General features: G+C 41.6%; 1 protein-coding gene across 1 annotated transcript in view; it reads left to right on the forward strand.

Moving 5' to 3' along the window:
• The window catches only part of PSMD1 (proteasome (prosome, macropain) 26S subunit, non-ATPase, 1), a 72210-nt gene that overhangs the window by 39604 nt on the left and 10243 nt on the right, over nucleotides 1-22363 (forward strand). The window contains exons 17-19 of the mRNA XM_009879268.1: nucleotides 7318-7432; nucleotides 9806-9922; nucleotides 18308-18410. Of these exons, the coding sequence (XP_009877570.1) occupies nucleotides 7318-7432; nucleotides 9806-9922; nucleotides 18308-18410 (335 nt within the window). The remainder of the gene's footprint in view (nucleotides 1-7317; nucleotides 7433-9805; nucleotides 9923-18307; nucleotides 18411-22363) is intronic.

Here is a 22363-nt window from a genome sequence, read left to right on the forward strand (position 1 = left end):
AGGTGAACCTTCGTTTCCTTCTTCATTGACACCTGAGCTATTTTTTATCTTGTTGAAAGGCAACTGGAATTATTACCACTTTCTGGAGATGGAGCTATTGGCAGTATGTCTGCATCATAAATTGAAGAAAAAAAGAGGTTGGAGTAAACCCACCAAAGTATAGTAAAAAATAGATTAATCCTTTAACTGCAGTGGTCTGCTTGTGCGTGTGTGCTGCATCTTCGTCACATCTTTGAATTCAAAGAACAGAATTAAAACTTTAGGGAAAAAATAGACAATTCATCTATCAGAACAATCTGTTAATCATCAGTATCAGTTACTGATCAAGCCTGTATTGGAGCTAAAGCATTATCTTGCAAGATTTTTGGTTTGGGTGTTTTTTTTCTTTGACTTTTCACATTTTCTCTTTTATGTCACAGGTAGACACTATCCCTCAATCACTTCACTGTAGGGGAAGCATCAGTGTTATAAAACTGTAATTTTTGTCCACTTGAGTTCTGTATTACCTCTTAATAAATTTTCTTCACAGATCTTAACATCTGAGAAGCATCACTGTTGGTTACTGCAGTAAAGAGCTGTTTTGGTCAAAGTGCAAATCAGGTGCTCCCACTTCTCTGGAATGTCTGTAGTTGGATGTCGTAGTGTAATTTACATGACAATCACCTCTCTAGCCACTAGAAAGGCTAAATTAAATTCAGAGTGAGGAGGCCCCTTGATGAAACATTCACTGAAGGCTGTACTGTTGCCTGCAGATTGCTCTGATGAAAGCTGTATAAACACATTCTGTCTAATTGAAAAGAAAATGGTTTTTCTGAAATACAGGTAAACCAGTTTTCTTAGAAACTCGGAGGAAGATGACATGAGTTTAGGTGCATGTAGGCTTCTGTAGCTTGGTGCATTGTTTCGTTTCAGATGGCTAGAAAACTTACCTGCCTTTTGTGACATTTTCTGAACTTTCCCAGGTTTGAATAATGTCTGAGAAATGCATTCTTCTGTACGTCTATGATAGACAGAACTCGCAGCAGATTTTTCACCGTGTGCTTCTGGCCAGGCTTTTTGGGCAGCCCACTGCTCTGCTCCCACGTCTGGTTCCCCTCCTGTGCTAATGAGTGTTAAACCCTAAATCTTGCTACACTCTGCTCCTGGTCAACTATAACCAGAATATCTGAACCATGCACAGATTAGTGGTTTTTGTTTTCCCCCACCCCTTGCTGTTAAATAACAGTTTTCAAATCACCAATGCTGTTTTATTTGAGTGGAGTCACGAGTACGCCAGGTGTGAGCTGACACAGGTGACGGTGTTGGGCAGTCGGTGCTTACCCTTTGGGTTCGGCGGCCAGCCCTGATGGCAGCGCTCGGCGTCATCCTCCTGACGCTGGGGGTCTCCAAAAAGTTCTCCTTTGCTAAGTCTCACTTAGGCAACCAAGAGGCATTTCAGAGAAAATCATTGTGGAGGAGGCGGCTGCATTGCACATGAGAGTTGCAGGAAATTCCTGGCACAGGAATAGCTTGAATCCTTTTGTGGAGAGCAAAGGAGATGGGACTCATGCCCCTGCTTATTCTACACCAAAATGTCAGTTTGTTGCATTTTTCTCTGCAGGTTTTCCATCTTCTATGTTCCACCTTCCATTGCTACACACACACACACACACACTCACTCTCCCTTCAGTAAGGACTGCAAATTCTGCAGTTAGGTATTTGCATTCCTCCATTCCTCCTTCATTAACACATTCGTGGATTAAATGAAAAGCTTGCCTTTTTTTTTTTTTAATCTGTTGCTGCACAACCAAAGCAACTTGAGGAAATAGTTCTGTATGAAATGGTGAATTCATGCCCAATAGTTTAGAATGTCATAAATATTTAGAATCTCTTGAAATACGACTGGGGAGACATAATGAGGAATTTAAAAGGTGTTTGACATCGTTCTTTAATTCCGACGTTTCATTTTTCAGTGAGTTGTAAAGTCCTTAAATATTTAGACTAAAAAAGAAGTGTATGTTGGTGATGCTTCAGACACTTCCATTTAGTCACAAGATCACAGTGATGGTTTATTTTCAGTATTCTGTTTATTTACTTATGCTACCTTGTATACATAGACAGGGTTTCATGCTTAAATATTGCTGAAATATAAAGAGAAATGGCAATAATCCTCAAACCTTCAAGATATGCAACTTACTGAATTAGAATAAACTGCACAAAGGTATTTGGATGCGATTCAAACTGCACTGTGATCTATGAAATCAGGCAGAATAGGCTTCAAAATAAGGCAGTCTGAGTTTTAAATTTGTCTTGTAGTGTTTTTGCGTGCCTCTTGGAAGAAAAACGATTCAAGTGGATTGTTAAACAGAGTCAATGTACATACCTGTGTTCCTCAACTTTCAGTAGCCCGGTAAGGCTCCTGTAGGCAAAGCCTCCTCAGAATTACAACATCTGCAGATGATGCAGTTGTAACTACATTCAGTTTAGGCTTCTTCAATTCCAAATAATGCTGCTCTAAGAAATGTTTCATGGTGAAAAGGAAATACAATTTCAGGGTTCTCTGCAAACACAAACCTTCCGTGGTCAACATCATTGGTTGAAAGGAAGACTGACCATCTTCCCTGTCCAGGTGGTGTTCTGGTGGTTTTATTCATATTACTCCATGTTAGTAACAATCTTGATATCCTGGATTTTATTTTACAAATTTTTGCACTGGAGGCTTCAGAAAAACTTTTTCCTCTCTCTTTGGAAATAATGAAGAATCCAAAACTTTCTTGGTTTCTTGGAAATCCTAGTGCACTTAGAAGCTAAATATCAGCTTCTATATAGAGAAGATAAGGTTTTTGTGTATGTAAATGTCACTTATATCCAGGGCATGAATATCCCCAGGAGAGCTGAGGCTAAGGCTAGCGTAACTGGGCAGGAGTTAGGCAGCTCCTTTGTGTTATCTCTGGTTCTGGTTTCTGTGAAGATTCAAAATCCTGAGCCATATGGATGTTTGTTTCTGCTGGAGGTTTCAAGAGCAACCAGCTGATGACTAAAACCTAGCAATGATGTTTTGCTGAGAATTTCTCATTACTGTATTGGTGCATCTTTATTTTTCTTTGTCTTCTCAAACAAACCAAACTGAATCTTGGAGGAATTCCTTCATCTGCAGCCTGTGCATCTCAACAGTAAAACTTGTTCTGCTGTAGGATAGAAGCCAAACTGCAGCTGACTACTGTGCTAAAGTCCTATAGAAGAAAGTTCTAGGCTTTTTGGGCTTCTTGAATAATTTAGAATTAATTAGAACAAAGTTGAAGCTAGTTGTGATGTTGTTTGTTTGTGTATGGGTCTGGTTTCACTGACGTCTGTGTTCTGATGACTTATGTTGGGGCAGTCGAGCAATTTTCAGTTGAAAATGAAGGAAATAATCAGGCTGTTCTTTTGTCATCATTTTGCCATTGTAGTAAAATGTAATTGCAAAAGCAAACTGCTTGAGCAAAACCAGTGTAAGGAAAAAAGGAAGGAACCAGTGCATTAAAGATAATTTTGTTTTTAAAAATAGACATTGCCTATCCGAGATGCACAGCCCAATTTAGAGACATGCCTTAGGCTTTAATGTAGGAATTTTTAGATGAAATTGCTAGACTGTGTTATGGGAAGGTCAGACTAGAGGACTATAGTATGTTGCTTCTGTCCTCAAAATATCTTAAGTGTGCTCCAGGTTTAGAATTTTATGGCTTTTAAGGAGGAGGGGGGAGGGTAGCAATTGTGTCTTGAGATGAAACTTCTGCCAACTAAATCTCCAGGTGTTATCCTGGTGTTCCATGCGAGGTTATCTTCTGTGTTTGGCTTGTAGTAATGATAGATGTCCGTATTAGGACTGACTAAATGTACCCTTGTTGATGAACGTGATTCCTGATAAACCATTTATCTTTGTTGTAGTACTGTTTTTAAGTTCTTCTCATGCTCTTCATTCCCTCTCCCCCACCAGCAGTTTCTGTCAGTAACCACATGGATTTGGCCGTCAGCACACCAGAGTGGTGGAGGTCTCCAGCCGGGAGCCAGAGGGCTGGCCTTGGTTTTGGAACCTGCCTGGGGCTGGGTACCGGTGAAGCAGAAACCTCCGCCTTCAGGCAGGACAGACCCTCCATTGCGCTGTGTCACATCAGCAGCTCGTGTGGCTCCGCTCCAAGGGAAGGGTGAAAACCTCAGGTCAGGGGGAGGAGAAGGTGGTTACATCTTAAACATCTTCCGCAGCTGGATTGCCAGTTGGAAGTAGCACCACGGGAGCACAATTAGAGCCCATAACTGCTTATGAGGGCCCTGTAATTATTCTTTTGATCGCTTGACAGAATTATTTTACGTCTTACGAACTTTATGAAACGCGGGTTTGGGTTTATAAGGGCTGACCTTTGGCAACAGAGGGTAGGACTTTGTAAAGTGTCTCAGCAGTAAAGCGAGCAAGCAAATGTTATTGCTTAAGCATTGATGCCAGCAGGGCTCTTGTGTACTGAAGGCCTGTTGCTCTGATAAGCATTTTTACAAGACTCTTACGCTTCCTCAACCCACTTGTGGTTCTGCTTTCTAGTTCTTTATTACCTGGGAAGACACTTTTTGAAGATTGTGGGTCGGTGAAGACTGTGTTGCTGAGGCAGGTGCTGGGACCTGTTAAATAGCTTTAACTCCCAAAGTGGATTGACAGAAGGCTGCCTGTCAAAATGTTTGACTGTTTTATGGATAGATTTGAGATAAAAGCATTTAAAATAATGGTCACAAGTAATGTAAATCTGGATAAGAATTCCATAATCAATTAGTGTCCTTTAATCCTGATTTTATAATAAAAACTGTGTTGGGACATCTGAGCCTGCAGAGGCAATGATATGTCCGAGTTAATGATTCTGTAAAACCCAGCTTTCTGAACAGGAATTTAATGATTAATGTTTCAAAGTGCATTATCACATCTTTGCCAGAAGATGTTTTTCACTTATTTGGCTCACAGTCTGCGTGTTTAACATTTGCTAAAGCAAAGTAAACACAAAGGTGTTAAGAGTCTCTGTGCAAGAGCTGAAGTCTTCTGTGCAGTTGAACGCTTGGGCTGATTTATTATAGGATTTGTGACTCCTGGTCTCTACATCAGCTCATTTTTAAAAAACATTGTCAGCATCCAGGCTGTTATTTGAGCAGGAGACTGTCAGGTAATTTTAAATATGCCTTTTAGTTTATAATCCTCACTTCTACTGGTTGCTTGCAGTATGGAATTGTTCCGTTTCCCAGCTCTTCCACCTTTCTTAACATTCATCATCACAGCTGCATTTCAGAGGCAGCAGATCTTCTGCAACTTTTATGTTTGTTCTTTCCTCTTTGCGTGGGTGTTTTGCTGCTGTTTGGAGGGGTTTTTTTGGTAAGGTGGTGGTGGTAGATGGTATTCTTTCTCCATGTGGATGTTTTAGGAAAACTCACGAAGAAACAGACTGCCAGAAGCAGGGGTGAGGTAGGAGACCTGGGTACGTGGTGCCATGACTGCAGAGGGGTTGAGTAGCCTCTGAAACGTGGGAGCCTTCAGGTCCCTTCAGGTGGAGGAGAGCTGGAGCCTGTGGGGTGGTGCTGCCTGTCTGTGATCAACTGAAGCAGGAGAGAGGAAGGTGAAGAGGTGTTTAGGACTTCAGAACACTACAAGAAAGTGTGTTGAAATGGGAAGAGAATAGCTAGAATAGAAACTAACTGGTTTTGTGCGTGGAGTATAACCAAAGTACAAGTGTGGGGTTGTGTCTTCTGTCCCCAGTCACAATAAAAGAAGATAATTAACTAGATTATTGCTTTTAGTCTTTTTTACTTCTCGTTTCTGTGATTCAGGTATTCGTTTAAATAAAATGAGTGCTGAGCATGCTCTGTAATTGTTTTTTTATATCTTGAGTACTTTGATAGAAACTTAATGACTCTACATGATGCTGTAATTCCTGCGTACAACAGGTACTGCCACCAACCTCCATCTTCAGTATAGCAAAGACAAGAAGAGAAGCTAAAACTACGGTGTTCTTGATTCTTCTTTTGTATGTTTCAGTCTGAAATCAGTTTATAGTCAAAGTAAATGACTTGTAGGTCTGCTTTTAGGATTGTGATTTAGAATGTTTAGGATCTAGGATCATGACAATTAAAAAGCTGGTCTGGGCTGCAAGAGACACTGAGATGGCGTGGATAACCAGATGATGTGCACTTTGAGAACATACATAATTAAATCACTTGCAGTTTATTGTTTCCAATCTTTCTTTTTCATGAGTGTGTATTTGCCAACCACATTCTTATGTGGTGTCACAAGACTGGGTAAATCTCACGCATGAGCTGCGATGGGTAATGGGTTCAGAATACAGACTTGTCTGACGCAGAGATGCTTGTTTTACAAACAATTTTGCCTTTGCCGCATTTCTAATGTGGAAATTGCAGTGCTTGATAGTGTGAAGTTGTTTGTGTGACGTCAAAGTTAATAAAGTGATGAGTACAACGACAGGAGAGAAATTAATAAATTCACACCTGTGAGTCACTTCTGCCCTACTTCAGAAGTACTCGGTATTCACAAGACTGCCTTAGCCACATGTGCTTGTTGCTGTGGGAGATAGAGGAAGGGCTCTCTTTCATCTCCTCCAGCACTGGGCTAGAAGTTCCATTGCTGTAATGACCAACAGGACACTGGTTCCCAGCTGGAGAGGCATGGAGCATGTACTCCCATTTCCGCTCTCTAAAAAAGCAGCAGCATCACAGCACAATATTGTAAGGAGGCAACAGCAGCTGTTGCTTATAAACTGGTTGGAAATGTGAGTTGTACCAGCATTTCCTCCAATGCTTTGATTTACAGTAGTGGGTTGGTGTGAGGAGTCAGCAGAAGCAGAGGTTGCGAAAGGGAGTTTGGGACCCCCCAACCTTGAAGGCTGACTGAATGCTGGAGTGGGGTTTGGTGGCTACTGCTGGGAGATTTAGTACTGTGTGTGTCTTGTAGAGAGGAAACTCTGCTAGTGGCAAGTGTCACAACAGCGTGATTTATAGAAATGAAGACCTCAATCCCAATAGATTCTGCTGGGTAATACTTTAAAGGCAGAAAATAAGCACTAAAAAGGAAGACGTTAGTCATGGGAACAGTGTGTGATATCTGCAGTGGCAGGAAAGTTTGTTCGTTTGTGCACTTCCCTGTTCTCTCTTAGTTCATTTGTTCCACACCCCTGGTTACCTTTCGAGAAATGCAAAACAGGCGGTGTGGAAGGACAAGTTTCAATTTTCCAGTATGAACAGAGTGAATTCTCCATATCTTGAAGAAAAATAATAAACAAAAATTTTTATTTTTTTTTTTTTGCTTTTCTGTAGGACTCCCGAGCAGTGTCCGAGCGTGGTTTCTTTGCTGTCAGAGAGCTACAATCCCCATGTGCGTTATGGGGCTGCCATGGCTTTGGGTATCTGCTGTGCGGGCACTGGAAACAAGGTGAGGACCAGAAGCATCTGCTGCCAAGACTCTCTCTGCTTTCTTCTGCCACAGAGATGTTTGTATGGAAATGACACACACAGACCAGATTTTTCACGTGCGTGTGCTTGCTGGCCAGCTGGAGTAGAGCGGTACTGCTTTAAATTCTGTAACCCTCCTGGGCATAGAGACTCTTCTCCTGTTTGTATTACCACATTCTTGGAATTTGGGCTTCAAAACTTCTCTTAGAGTTTTCTTACTGTCAAGTTGCCACTGAACGTATGTTCAGCACTCAAAAATCATTACTCCCTTGCCCTTGGAGTTGGTCTTTTACAAATTGCTTTAGAGGGAACAAGGGAGCACTTGTGACAGGAAAGCAGGAGGTGTTTTGTATAACTTCTAGCTCCTTTCTTCTTTCCTGTGTTACATAATTAAGGGAAGATCCACATGGTAAAGCCAAGTGCAATGAAATTATCATAGAATGGCCTAGGCTGGAAGGGACCTTAGAGATCATCTAATCCAACCTCCCTCCCATGGACAGGGACACCCTTGACTAGACCATGTTGCTCAAGGCCTCATCCAGCCTGGCCTTGAACATCTCCAGGGAGGGGGCATCTACAAATTCTCTGGACAATTTATTCCAGAGTCTTACCACCCTTGTACTGAAGAATTTTTTCCTAAGATCCAATCTAAATCTATTTTGCTTTAACTTAAATCCATTTCCACTTGTCCTATCAGTGGAAACTCTTGTAAAAAGTCCCTCCCCAGCCTTCCTGTAGGTTCCCTTCAGGTATAGGAAGGCAGCTGTTAGGTCCCCCCGGAGTCGTCTCTTTTCAAGACTGAACAAACCCAGTCCCCTCAGCCTGTCCTCGTAGCAGAGGTGCTCCAGCCCTTTGATCAGCTTTGTGGCCTCCTCTGAACTCATTCCAACAGATCTATGTCCCTCTTATGGTGGGGACACCAGAACTGGACACAGTATTCGAGGTGGGGTCTCACAAGAGCAGAGTAAAGGGGGAGAATCGCCTCTCTTGGTCTGCTGGCCACACTCTTGATGCGTCCCAGGGTACGGTTGAATTTGCTGTGGTTTCAGGTGTGCAATTCATAGCCAGTAGATTTTATTCTCACTTTATAAGTGTCAGTGGGAGATAATTCTTACAGATGATATCAAAGACTTTTTAGAGTAGAAGAATTCCCACTTCTGCTGTCGGAAGTGAGCACTCGTTGGAAAAAACAGCAGGTAAACTTGGGGACAAGTTTCCTCTGTTTCACTCACACGTATGTATAATCTGTACTTGTACTGAATCACAGTTTCAAAGCAGGTGCACAGACTGTCCCTGTGGAAGTAATGTCACATGCTTCTGAGTCTTTGAATCTCGTGCTTACCTGTATCGTTCCCTCCTCAGCTGGTATTAAGCACTCGGTCTGTGGCTTGTGCCAGGGCACGCTCCCCAGCGTGTCGCCTGGGTTGTGGAATGCGCAGAGTGCTGACAGGCACTGCCTTCCGTCTTCAGAATCTAAAGCATGCAAACATCAAAGCAAACTGAATGTCCTATTTTTATCCAGGTTGTTTTATTCTCAAGCGGAAGGCGGAATTGAGGAGCTAATTATTTTTAACCGGCTGCATCTGACAAGTTGATTTAAGTGGAAATGCTTTTAGTTACATAGCAAAGTCTGGTTTATTTCCAGATACGTTGTGTGATAAAGACCTAAACCACCTGATTACATGCAGACGTGTCTTCTGAAGCTTACATTGGTAGGTTTTGAAGGCTGAAGTATGTTCCGTTTTGGAGATGGGAAGATTCAGCTTCCTGTCATAGCGGGTGTTCCGCTCCACACGCGGTATTGAATGTGTGCCAGAGAATGAGCGAGTCGCCTTCAGGAGACTCACCTTCAGTCTCCAGGATAGCTCAGTTGGCAGAAGTCTAAATGAAGGTGTATTATTCTACAAGATGTCCTTAGAAATGGTGTTTCGTGTACAATCAACTCGCTTTTAAAAGCCTCACCCTCACAGAAGTAACATGGCAAAGACAGTGTGAAGATAATTTATGTGTACTATTTAAAGCATGTCTGTAATTCTAATGTGATGAATGTATCTGTTGCTTACAACAACTGTTGTTTATCTGTTGCCCTATTTCTGCAGGTAGATCTGACTTTCTTTCATCCATCACTTGCTTTTTGTGTTCTAGGTTGGCTTTTTTTCTTCCTGATTTTTAAATTAAAATCCACATATAGAAGATTTCTGCTTCTTTTACCAAGAACAGACAAAACAGATTAAAAGTGTGTCTAAGAGCATCAATCTGATAACCTTCCATTGGAGCACTGAATCCTGGGATGCTAAAAATAATAGTGTTAACTTCTCAACCACTTATTTCTTTTTATTTTATTTTTTTTCAGGAAGCAATTAATTTGCTTGAGCCAATGACAAACGATCCTGTGAACTATGTACGTCAGGGAGCTCTGATTGCATCTGCTCTTATCATGATCCAGCAGACTGAGATTACGTGCCCAAAGGTAACGTGACATACCATACAGACTGGCTTATTAGGTGGAAAAATGGTCTTGGATGCCAAATCTTTTGTGCTTGGCGCTGCCTGTAAGCATTGGCAAGAGAGGGTACGTGCCTTGTCGGGAGCCAGAGCTGAAGTAATGCACAGAGGGAGCTCCTGCGGGGGTCGGAGCGTGGGCTTTTGAGCGGGGGAGTGATGTGCGCTGATTGAAACATGCCTGACGGCTGACAGTGTTTTAACTGGCGTTACAAGAATATGTGCTCTTTCTTAAAAGGTCCTAAAGCGTCTTGTGGTGACATGAAAGTGTCTTCCACTAACACGCACTGAGACCTGTACGCTCATGATTTATGTGAACACCGTTATTTACTAAAGATTATTTACGCTAGTAGACTTAATTTTCCCCTGCAAGGAAGTCCTGTTGTAACTGTGTTTCTTTTGTAGCTAAGCTTACACTTTTCAGGTGAAACAGTTTCTGCTGTCAGAACTGGCTTGGTGGCTTTGTAGGAAATAATTTATTTTTTTTAAATTTAGTTTTTCTTTCTGCTCAGAAGGCAAAAAGGATTGCATGTGCTGTGCTTAGCTTTTAAAAAATAGTTTGCCCTGTGAATATATGACAGATGATGATATGCAAACATTTGTACAGACTAAAAGTCTACATTAATAGAAGCTCTGAGGTTCCACATTTCATCTGCTCCGGTGAGTTCCGAGGCAGAGCAGTAACTGGTACTTTGCTTCTCATCTGTCATATAAGGGTTGTTTTTACTGATGTCATTTTAGAAATTGAACTGTAATAAAAACAGTCACACTTTTACTGCGTTTGGATGGGGAGAAAGAATTTTAAAAGAAAAAAAACCAACTCTTTGTCCAGTGGAGAAGTTTACTTGGGAAAGTTAGCGAAGGAAATCTGGGTATTTCCAAGTCACAGAACATGAAGATTGACTGGCAGACAGTTTGTTCCTTTGAATTATTAAAAAAACCCAACCCAACAAAACAATAAAAAACAAAACAAAAAGAGTTTTGTGAGCAGAATCTGGGATCATTGTTTATATTATCAAAATTATAGTTCAGCTGAAGAAGACAGTGGAGAACACTAGAATTCTGTCGGATCCTGTCATCTTCCAAGATACAAGGTCTCTGTAATGTGCAGTTGAATTATCTTTCTATGAAAAGAAACTTTGTGTTGTTCTTCTTCTTTCTTCCTTGATCAGGTGCTTGGAATGCCAGCCCGCGATGCAGGACATCAGGTTTAATCGTTCTGTGTTCCTCTAATGTTGGGCAAATAATATAGCTCTCCTGTGCCTCAGCTTCCCACCTGGAAGAAAAATAAGATGATACTTCGTTCTATGAGAGGACATTATGAGAATAAATTCATTTTAGTTTGAAAAGCGCCCTAATCCTTTTGGAATGGGAATTAGAGACTGCTCTGAATTAGTCAGACATCCAAGGCTGTTGTGGATCACTGGCTGAGTCTGTCTGTGGGAGTTTTAGTCTTTCTGAGATTGATAGAGTCTGTATGTCCTGAGAAAAAGTGCAGTCAGGAAACAGTTGGCAAGAATACAGGTTATTTGAGGAGTGTAATAAGTCAGATCTCTTTGGAGAAAGAGGCCTAGGAACTTTGAGTTCAGAAGTATGTGTAATACCTGGACTTGTGAAATGGGTGATTGAAATAGTTGGCCAGCAAATGCAGGATGAGAGATATAGTCTGGGGTTCAGTGGCTTGTTTAAAAATGGGGAGAGGAACTGAAAAAGCTTTTATGCCAGGGCCTTGTTTGAGCCAAAATTTATGTGGTGTTACGTAATATAGATACAGAAGGTAATTCATTACCCAGTCATAGAAGCACTGCAGATATTGAAAAACAAGCCAATAAAGCATGCAAAAAACCTAGATTATAAAGTAATAATACCTGAAAAATTTTGCTAATTTAGGAACTAAACACAGAATATATAAATTTTCCTTGTTCTGAACACCCTAAATGTTAGTTATAACCATCATAGCCTCTTGCTCAAAAGTAAAAGGAATATTTTGAGGAATGTGCTGCCAATTAAGTGATTTATTATCCATGGGAAACTTTTTTTTTGGAGCTCTCTGCCAGTCTGAAGAAAAAATATTTTACTCTGATGTGAAAGAGTGGAGTTCAGAAAGCTACCCATTTTTAGATTACAGTGACATATTTTGATCTGATCAGATTCTGAAGTGACATGCCAGTGCCCTCCGTGTCAAAGCGTCCAACCTGCTGTATGTGAGCATTTGCGTTACTGGATGGGCAGCGGGTGAGAGGGGCGTAATGGATTTCAGTTCCCACAAGCTGGGGGATCTTGGGGGGGTTACGGAGAAGCTACGTTTTATGTACCATGATTTTGCTGCTGCCAAGTGCTTTGTGATGCTTAACATGTGGGAGATGGTGATTTTAATGAAGATTGTGACATCTAGTCTGACCAGCTTCCCGTCATTACTTTTCAGTTTTGTCTGTTCTGTTGTGTTTTTTTTTTGCTTGGTTTTTTTTTTTCCATAAACTTCTTGTTAGAAGGACTTTAAATTCTCTGATGGCAATTTGGGATGAAGATGGTAGCAAACAACCTTCCTTGAGTAGATCTAGATTTTTCAGGAATAAAATAACTTCAGAAGTTTGAGAGCTGAATGTTGCAATACTGAAATGCCAGCAGTAAACAAAGTTTTAAGAATCAGAGTATTTTGATTTCAAATAAACCATTTTAGTTGTGAGAGAATGTAGATTTATGTCTTGGAATGACCTTTGCTGCCCTCCTTTCTTTGTATTCATCTTCCTCTTTGTTGTGCTTATGCTTGGTTTAAACAGGTAATTTCAAGAGTTTGAATAAAGAGTTGTCATTATATGAAAGTCCCTTCAACTTGCAAGTTGCTTAAGTGCCAAAAGGGGTAGCAAATCCTGTGTAAAGCTGTTTGGGCCAATTCAGAGTTGAAATGCAATTCCTCCACGTGCAGACAGCAGGATTTTTCCTGACCTCTGTTGATACGTTTAAGAACCCTGTTAGTGCAGGATATAGAACAATAACAAGTTTATTTTGTGAAATAGATTCCTAAATTATAGATGTGATGAGATCATTGTAATAGAAATCAATGACAACTTCATTATGTATTTGTGACCTGCAGGGCAATTAAGACAGCAATTTTGGAGACAAACTACATGTCTAACATCTTGAATTGAATTTACTTGTTCTGGTTTTGTGTTAGGATAGTCATCTTGGCAGAATGAGCAGATAATAAGCAAGGTCAAGGCTTTTCCTCCATCCTCTTTGAACCATATTGGCTGATTAAGATGTTGTGAAGAAACGAGATTGCACTACTTATTTTTTCCTCATTTAGGTGAAATATTAGGTCTTGCTAGGATGCAGGAATATTTTTTGTTATTCTAGTAGCACTTGCATATCACTTCACATAAGCCTGTTACTCTTAGGTGCTTCTGCAGACTGTCTGCTCTTTCAGGAGAACAAGCGTATACACCAGAACTTCAACTTCTGAAGTAGATAGAACATGCGAACAGTTTTAAACCTGTTTTATTACAAACAGATTCCTAAATACTGTTGTTCTTAAGAACCTGAGTTTGCAAAAAGCACCATGCACATCACCTGCCACTGTTTCCCTTGACTGTTTGTTGTCTATTAAAGTCGTATTCATAACACTCTCACGGGCTTCACCTGCATGGATGTTGACTGGGTGTTGACAGCCCCTCAGGTTTATTGTAGGAATTCATGCTGGATCATTCTCCTGTCTTAAAGCCTGTGTTTCTCAGTCTTAACCAAAGTTGTGCTTTTGGCTTCATTTGAAATCAGTGGCATGTCACTTTGGCCAGTGCTAATTATCAGAATGGTGTCTGTGTATTGTTAGTAAAGATGAAATGAGTTACTGCCTACATTTTAGTGTTTTTCCTGAAAGTCACACAGTTAAATTTCTTGATGGCATTTCCAAATGCTGTAACATTTTTGAAGTGCTTGAAGGTTTCAAGGGAGAGACAGAGCTTGTGGGTTTCATAGCATGTTGAATAAACCTATTCTGTAGTCTGGGATGTGCTTGTTGCTGTGGCTTGAAGGAAAAATAGTTGCAGATTAAAGGGCTCTACTAGACCAGCTGGCAGATTTTGCTTCAACAGGTTGAGAAATTACTGTCTGTTGCCACCTTGCTCCATCCTGTAGGAAGTGAGAGCTCCAACAGCAAAGGCAGACCTGAGCTTTTGTCTGTACTCCATCTCCAGAGAGATGGAGCAGTGGCTTCATGTGGGGACAATACCTTTCTGAAACGTTACAGCTAGAGCTGCCAGAGCAGGCATTCCCCAGCAGCAGGGAAGGTTTTCAGGTAGAACCTCATACAGTCAAAAAATCTCATTCTTGTGAAGCATTTGCTTTATAGGAACAGCCTGGGTAAGTAAGCCTGCAGGCCTGCCCTGCATCTGAGTGTTGAGGCAACCCTTCAGTCTGGGTTTGCCTACTCCCTCAGGCCAGACAGGGCCTTCTACTCTTTCATGGAACAGTTTTGCTCCCACTGGTGTTAAAGTAAAACTTTGGGAAGGGCACACTTCCCCAATACATTTCCCAGGGTTAGCAGTGGTCCCTGGCTCATGATGCACAGGTATGCAGAATTTTTCTGAAAGCAGAATGCTCTCGATACGGCTCTACGTGTTTTGGGATTTTTTATAAGTAGAGGGTATAAGGACTGTTTCCTTTTGTAGCTTTTCAGCACTTGTTCTCAGTTGATTCCCATGTCGCCTGGAGAGGTGGCAATCGAGCCAATTAGACTTAGCAGTCACGTTTCTGTGCCTTGTAGATGTTGGTGTCTTAGCTCGCTGCCTGCCTGGTGTCCCCATGCCACAGCTGGTGGGTCCCTGGAGGGGTTGTTGCCTGGGTGTTTTGTTCATCTCCTCTGGACTGATGTACATGTGAGGAGGAGCTGTGGAAGGCGTATTAGGTATAGACTGCTCACAGGGGCAGAACACCATGACCAGGAAAAGTGGATGAATGACTTACTGGCTTTCCCTGCCAGCCCTGCCTCGCCTTCCCCGAGCGAGGTGTTTGTGCCCTCTGTTCCGAGGTGCTGCGCCGTCAGACTTCAGATACCAGCATGGATATTAGCAGTTCTGCTGAAGGTCTTCTCGCTTTACGTGGAATTTTGTTCTCTGAAGATTTGATTCAATTCCAGGTTACAGTCTGCTGAATGAGCTTTGTAACATCCATATGCTTTTATAAATATTCCACATCCAGAAGCTGCGCCCAAAGTCATGGGAATGATGTGCTCTAAACCGAGGCACTGCAATCCTACTGCTCAGCTAAACTAGAGGAATAGCTTTACATGTTGCTTCTATATCTTCACGTATCTGTCCCAGATGATACCTGACGGCTTTGGTTCACCTGGTCTGCGTGTGGTTGCCCTCGGTACTGCATGAGGTGTTGTTCTGGGCTGCAAATGCAAACAAAGGTATTTTTAGAGTGTACAAGAGGCCAGGGGTAAGAAAGTGTTTATATTGAACATGTAAACCTTAGTGTGAGCTTTTGTAAATAAAGATCAGGAGAGCATGAAAAAGCATAAATGGAGTGAAGCAAGAGCAGAGTTTGGCCAGTACATTCAGAATAAACCCTGTATTGTGTGTGCAGTATGTCTTTGCCATACATCTATGCAAGTGGCTGCCATGAAAATGTACATTGCTTCTTTTTAATAAATGCAAGGAAATTTAAGTCACCTCCTTTTGGGGACAGGGACTAGTAACAAACACTTTTTAATGCAAAGGGAAACATTGGTGAATAGAGAGCTAACATTTATTAGGATACAAATTGTTGGACTTGCTTAGACTGAAAAATGGGAATGGATGAAAGAATGCTCGTTTTCCACATCAGTTTTAATAAATGCCTCCTGCTTTACCAGAGAAACGTTGTTTGCTACTCCTGTTTAAAAGTGGCTGGATGCTTTAGTGCTTCACTGTTGTGAGACTGTCCATTTGTGCAAAACAAATAAAGCAATTTGAATACAGCTTGTTTAGCAGGTCATGATTTAGTTGTAGGTATATTGGTGTCTTTTGCTGTCACAGACTGGTTTAAATCTCTTCAACTTAGATGCCATCAGCACTGAAGGGGTTGAGGTGAGAGGTGGTACAGCTCAGTGAGTGGCTGTTGCTTTAGGGCATCTGTGTTTTAAGCGGTGTGATGAGTTAATGTGCATTGAGAAGTATTTTGCAGAAAACATGCGGTCTTAATCTGAAACGTTCGCTAAGTGTGTAAGGGCTGCCAAGCAGCGTTTGTGGCTTTTGGGTGCAGTGTGCTCATGGGTTGGGGAAGCAACCTGTCTTCTTTCCACCCCAGACATTGGACATTATCTCTCAAAGGTAGAGTCTAAACTTCTTACTGCCTCTGGTCAAAAATTCACAATGTGCTGAAATTTGTTACCTCATTTGCAGGATTATCTCATGGCTCTGATGTGCTTTTAATGCTGAGTCTGGTCTCGTGCTTTGCTGAGAAACTGCTGCAGTTTGATTTATCCCCTCAGTCAGCTCTTCATTCTGGTTTGATCTTTTTACTTTGAATCTCAGTTTAACAAAATATTATTCCCAGCACAGTTCTCAAGTCATTGATCACAGAATCACAGAATGTCAGGGGTTGGAAGGGACCTCAAAAGATCATCTAGTCCAGCCCCCTGTCAGAGCAGGATCACCTACAGTAGGTCACACAGGAACACGTCCAGGCGGGTTTTTAATGTCTCCAAGGAGGGAGACTCCCCAGCCTCCCTGGGCAGCCTGTGCCAGGGCTCTGTCTGTATGAGTGGTTGTGCAAAAACTCTTTCTCTAAGTGCTCTGTGATTCCCCATGACAGGCCATGTGTGCTCCCAGTGATGCCCGAAGGCTGCTCCTGGTGCCCAGTACTGCCCACCCTTAGCACAGCTCTGGAGCTTGCAGGGTCCTGCACAGACAGAGTATCGATTGTTTGCTGTTACCAGCCAAAAGGACCTCATGGTCAGTGATTAAGCCTGGTTCAGTGCTACAGCTGGGCACTGGGAGCATCAGAGGCTGTGCAGGGGTATGTAGGAACGTGCTGGTGGTGAAGCTTGGCTTCTTTGCCTACAGCATATGCTGAGTGTGTTGCACAGTGGAAAGATCAGACCTGTCTTCAGATGTTTGTCGCAGGGCAAATATCATTGATGTCCCTAGAGAGGCACCTGCTCTTTGGGTGTGAGAAGTGGCTGGGGGTTGTCTGGTATTAGGGTTTTATGCTTGGAAACTTGAATGCCGTTGGCAATATGAGGAGCTGCTGTGTCTCTGGTAGCTCGGTCTGGTCCTACTGCCTTGAGCTAGAAGTTTGTCCTCTTGCTGGTGGCTGCAGGTGTAGGAAGAGAACTCAGAATACCAGCAACAAAGTGGACCAGTAGTGGAGAGAAGCTTGTTCACAATATTTTGGAAGGTGCCTTTTTGAAATTACCTCCTTCGCTTTTGAGCGTATGAAGTGAAGGCTTAGTATAAAAACAGAAAAAATGAAAACTAGTTGTCACATGGATATCTGGATTAAAATTAGTTTAGGGAAGGGGTATAAAAGATTCTTCTAGATGTGCTCTGGATGCGATACAGCTTCCCACAGTTTGGCTAGGTTGCAGATTGGGATTTCCCAATCTATTTTTTCTAGCTATAAAAATTACCTGAGCTGTGTTGTTGCTCCACTGCACATATTAAAAGATGTAAGTTACTAATTTGTGAATAAGGCCTTAGACACTTCTGGATGTGATACTGTTCTGTCTCTTCAACACTTAGTGAACCAGTGAAGGATGAAGCTGTTTAAAGCAATGATGATAATATAAGCAATTTCCTTACTAATACGCACTTAAGATATTGTGGTGAACATACCATGGCATGAACTGTTGCTTTATTAAATATTTTCGTTAATGATTTTCACTTAAGAGGCAAGAGAGCAGTAGCAAAATTTGCTGATGACGCACTATAGGGGCATTCTCAATCCAGCAGAAATATTATACAGGAAAAACGGAATAGGTTAGAGGTTTTCAGCGGTAGGAATGGGAGGAAATTTAATCAGGTGCAGTGTCACGCACCTAAAAACGTAGTAGTTCTTGCTACAAACTCATCAGTTGGTCTTTTGTTCCACTGACACTCCAGAGATTTTCAGGCTATTCCTGTAAGGCCTCCACAATGGGATTTGGAAATGCATACCTATCCCAACTAATATAAAAATATCTATATGGATATCTTCAAGTGAAAAAAACATCTGTGATTAATTATTAGTGGGATGACTTGTAACACCTGTGACAAAAGCCATTGAAAAGACTGATGGTGTCCTAGGATGCAGAACTCCATTAGAGAATTTTGACTCATGCAGTGAAGTTTATAATATCTCTTTTTTTTCCCTCTTTTTTTTTTTTATCCAGGTCAGCCAGTTCAGACAGCTCTATTCCAAAGTGATCAATGATAAGCATGATGATGTTATGGCCAAGTTTGGAGCAATCCTGGCACAAGGCATTTTGGATGCAGGTAATTCCCCAAATATTCAAAGCAGTCAAAATTTCTTAAGGTTATTTGGCTACAACAGCTCTAACAGCAAGTTTCATTAGGGAGATGAGGTGCTGGCTTTAGGCCTGTTCTGTAATAGTAGCAAGAAATCTCTAATTCCAAGTCGTTTTATATCCAATTAAAGAAATAAGCCCTGTTTTGTAGTTTTGCCCTATTTTGTAGTTTCAGCCTATATTGGCATGCTTAGACTCAACCTGTCACTGGGGCAGAATTCTTGTCCAGAAATCTAGAAAAACTCTGTTTTGCCACCTTGAATGTTGATCTATAACCATGATAAGTTGCTTCTTTATTTTTTCTAAGCAAGCACCTGCTCCAGAAATTTCGAATCCTTGTGGTATCCAATCCTTATCTTTTTCTTTTTCTGTTAAAATCTGACATAACCAGTTAATACATATATATGTGTGTATATATTTTTTTTAATAAGTTTTTAGTAACTAGGTTTTGCCTGTCCTGATCAGAGAGGCATTGCACAAAGAGGGAAGCACAGTTAAATGCATCAGTGTTGCTTCAGAAGACTCAGTTTCACAGACTACTACGTTTTTCTAGCGTAGCAGACATCATCGAGCGTTAATGACTAAATGTTGAGCCAGGGGTGGAATTCTCTAACGGCACTAGCGTTTCACAGGGGCCGAATTGCAGGCCCTCTTGAGAAAGGCTTCTGTAAGCAAAGAGGACACACAATGTTTCATTTTGAATTTTTCCTTCTGCTGGAGTTGAGCCTTGCCCTATGTGTGTCAGTAGCATCCCCTTTCCACGTCTCCAAACACCATTTCTCCCATTTGCTCTCCTGTGCAGTGGCCTTTTCTTGCTCTGCACCTCCTCATTCCCTGTGGTAGGCAGAAACAAGCTGATTTTCTTTGTCCTGAAGTCACATAAGCGAAGAGGTCTCGTATATATGTCTGTGGCATGGCTTAAGCACAGCACCAAGTACTGGTTACGTGCTGTCTGTATGAAATTACATCTCCAAGCCGTGTGGTGAGGGGCAGAAAAACTTAGGGCTGCCTGCACTTACCTGCATGGAAGCATGCTTAAAAAGCTCTCTTCCTGATGGGCATGTGGTAGTCACACTGCTCTGTGCTCTACTCAGAGAAGAAAACAACTGGAATTACCTTCATTTTTGCCTCCCAGGTAGCCCTCCTGGAGCTCAGACTGAGCAATATTCGTGGCACAAGACTGTTAGAATATCTATTTTGGTCATTCCCATGCTCATGTTGCTGGGAAGCTAGAGCCCAACCAGCTCAGATTTTTCTCTCAGCAGTACAGACATGCTTTAAGTTCTGACCGTTAAGATTAAGTCATAAAAATGCAGCTAAAACCTTATGTGCTTCCTGTGTCATTCATGTGTTTTATATTGTCTTGGAAACCAGAAGCATCTAATTTTAATAAATTACATGTGAATTTGTGCCAACTTTAACCTCCTTATTTCTTGCTGAGCGCCTGGGGGAAGGCTGTGAACTACCCTTTTTTTAACCTATTGCTACTTTCATTAGAGCGTCTTAAAAGAATAAATTCTTTTTATCTCTTCCCATACAACTACAAGTGCTTATCTGAAACAATTAGCTATAGAATTTAATTATCACTACCAGGAAAAAAAGGTTCTTTGTCATCTGTCACAGTTTGGGGAACTGAGTTTGGAGGTGGTTTTTTTTGTGGGGGGAAAGAGAAAAGTATAATTCTCTTCCAATGACAGGCTTTGATTAAAAGTTCAAGATTTCCAGTGCGCGACTGGGAAATGATGCACTGGAGGTGGGTTTTTTTGCTGTGACTGAGGCCATCATTAGACTGGTGGTTTCATGGAAGGAGCAGGGTACCTTGGGAGCACTGAAGTGGAATTGAACATTTCGATCATTGCCTAATTCTTAGGCCTCAGCAGCTACATTTTCACCTCTTCAATAAAATAAGAGAAACGTAGACACTCTAAATTTAAACTTATGGATTTTTTATTTTTTTTTCAAAAAACCCGCACACCTTTAAACTTCTATAATGTTCCCCTTCATGTACAAACATATTCTCTTGTTCCAGGCTGATAGCTCCCTTTCTGTTCTTTGTAAAATCAATGTGCTTTATTTTTTGGAGTATGTATTTGTAAATGTGAGCTACAAAAGATAAACTGGTCTAATTAGATGTCAGCATTTTAGCTGCTTGAAAACTATTTTGCTCTCTAGACTCTAGTACCTTCTTTGGTTCTTAATGCCATATTTCTCAATCAGCAAGAGAAAAAAGGAGGAATGGCAGTCACTATGCAAGGATCTGTGTATTATACCTGGAAAATCTTGACATTTAGGAAAGGTGTTGGTGGGGTCAGGAGTGCAATGGCTTGGGGACAGAGTGTAGCGTTGTGCAGTGCAAGCTGAGGCCAAAGAAGCTGTTTACAGCCTGGTGGTGAATGTACCGGTTTCTGTGCAGTTTGGAGACATTTGTAATGCGTGATGAAAAGGAACGTATCATCCAGATCACAGAGGAAGGAGTTGCTTGTCTTATCATTGCTGTCTCTTCAAATAGGCATGTTGCATGACGTCTTAGATTTTGAATGCTAAAGACTTTAGTACAAAAAATATACTCTGATGCCCAAAGTTTGCTCTCCCATGTGTTAAATTTGGTGCAACTGTTTCCTACCTTTCTCCTGCCCATCCCTGTTTATGAGCTATTCATGTAAAGTTGAATCACACTCTTTGGTAGTTAGGAAAAAAGGCATTGTCCTGTGTTCATGTTTTTCTCCATTAGATTAGAGCAACCTGGTGTTTCATTGCCCATGTGAATCAGGTCACTGGCACATGCTGGAATCAGCTCTGCCAGGGTTTTTGATGGCTCATCCTATGAGATTTTGACTTTTCTGTGGTGCTGCTAACAGTCCAGATTGTCTTTGTTCGCTACATAAATGAAGCAGATTGTAAGTCTTTGCTAACAGAGAAAGAAGCGATATGGTCTTGTTGGAAAATGGGAGGCTGCCTAGGCCAGCATTGGAAACTAATTTCCAAGGTCCACAAAGAATCTTTATCTGATGACTGTTGCGCTGGTGTGTTGTCCTGGGCTACACTGCCAGAGTATTACTGAGTGCCACCACCACTGTGTAAAGAGTGAGTTCATCAGAGTATAGAAATCATTGGGGTCTGTTTGCTGCACTCCCCTCTCTCATTAGCTGACATTAAACTTGAGTCAGCAAATCCTCTCCCAGCCTTTAGAACAGTCACTTCCATTTGCACAAAGGTTGCCACAGTGGCAGTGTGAATTCTTGGAGATGGATCTTGTAATACTGCCCAAGGAGCCCTGAAAATTTTTCTTGTGTATTTTTGAAAGTTTTTTTGCAGGCATCACGTCCCAAGTTTCAGCCATCCAGCTGAAGATCTGGGAAGTGTTCCTTTCCAGGCTGTCAGGGCTGCTATTTAATCATGAAGATAAATGGCAGTTGTGCAGTGTCACGTCTCCCCACCTTTCCTGCTCCCTGCAAAACTCTGGGAGTGAGGGTGGGCCGCGTGTGGGTGTAAAAGAGCAGAAAGAAGTAGAATGACAGCATCTTTTGAATATGAAGTCTATTACTCATCCAGGAAATTCCAGAGGTTGGATAATGTAATTCTAAAGGTTAAAATAAACTCTGAAAATTAAAGCCCGAAAGTTTGATAAAGTCTACTTAAGCTGCTTGTGCAACATCCACTGGGTTGCTTGATTCCGAATGTCTGCAGATTACTGACCTGGCCCTCGTACAGCGATACAGTGAAGAAAAGTTCAAAGTAAAGATGGGCAAGAGAACCAGAAATTTGTGTGTGCAGTGTTTGACATGGGTAAGGATAGCAGAAAACCTCAAGCAGTCCCTCCTTAATACTGTGGTAAATTCAAGTATAAGGGCAAGAGATTGGTGTTGGAGAAAATAACGAGAGGCAGAGCAGTCCTAGCAGTAGTGAAAGACGAGACCGTAT

This window comes from Apaloderma vittatum, unplaced genomic scaffold, assembly GCF_000703405.1.
Source record: "Apaloderma vittatum isolate BGI_N311 unplaced genomic scaffold, ASM70340v1 scaffold4662, whole genome shotgun sequence".
NCBI lineage: Eukaryota > Metazoa > Chordata > Aves > Trogoniformes > Trogonidae > Apaloderma > Apaloderma vittatum.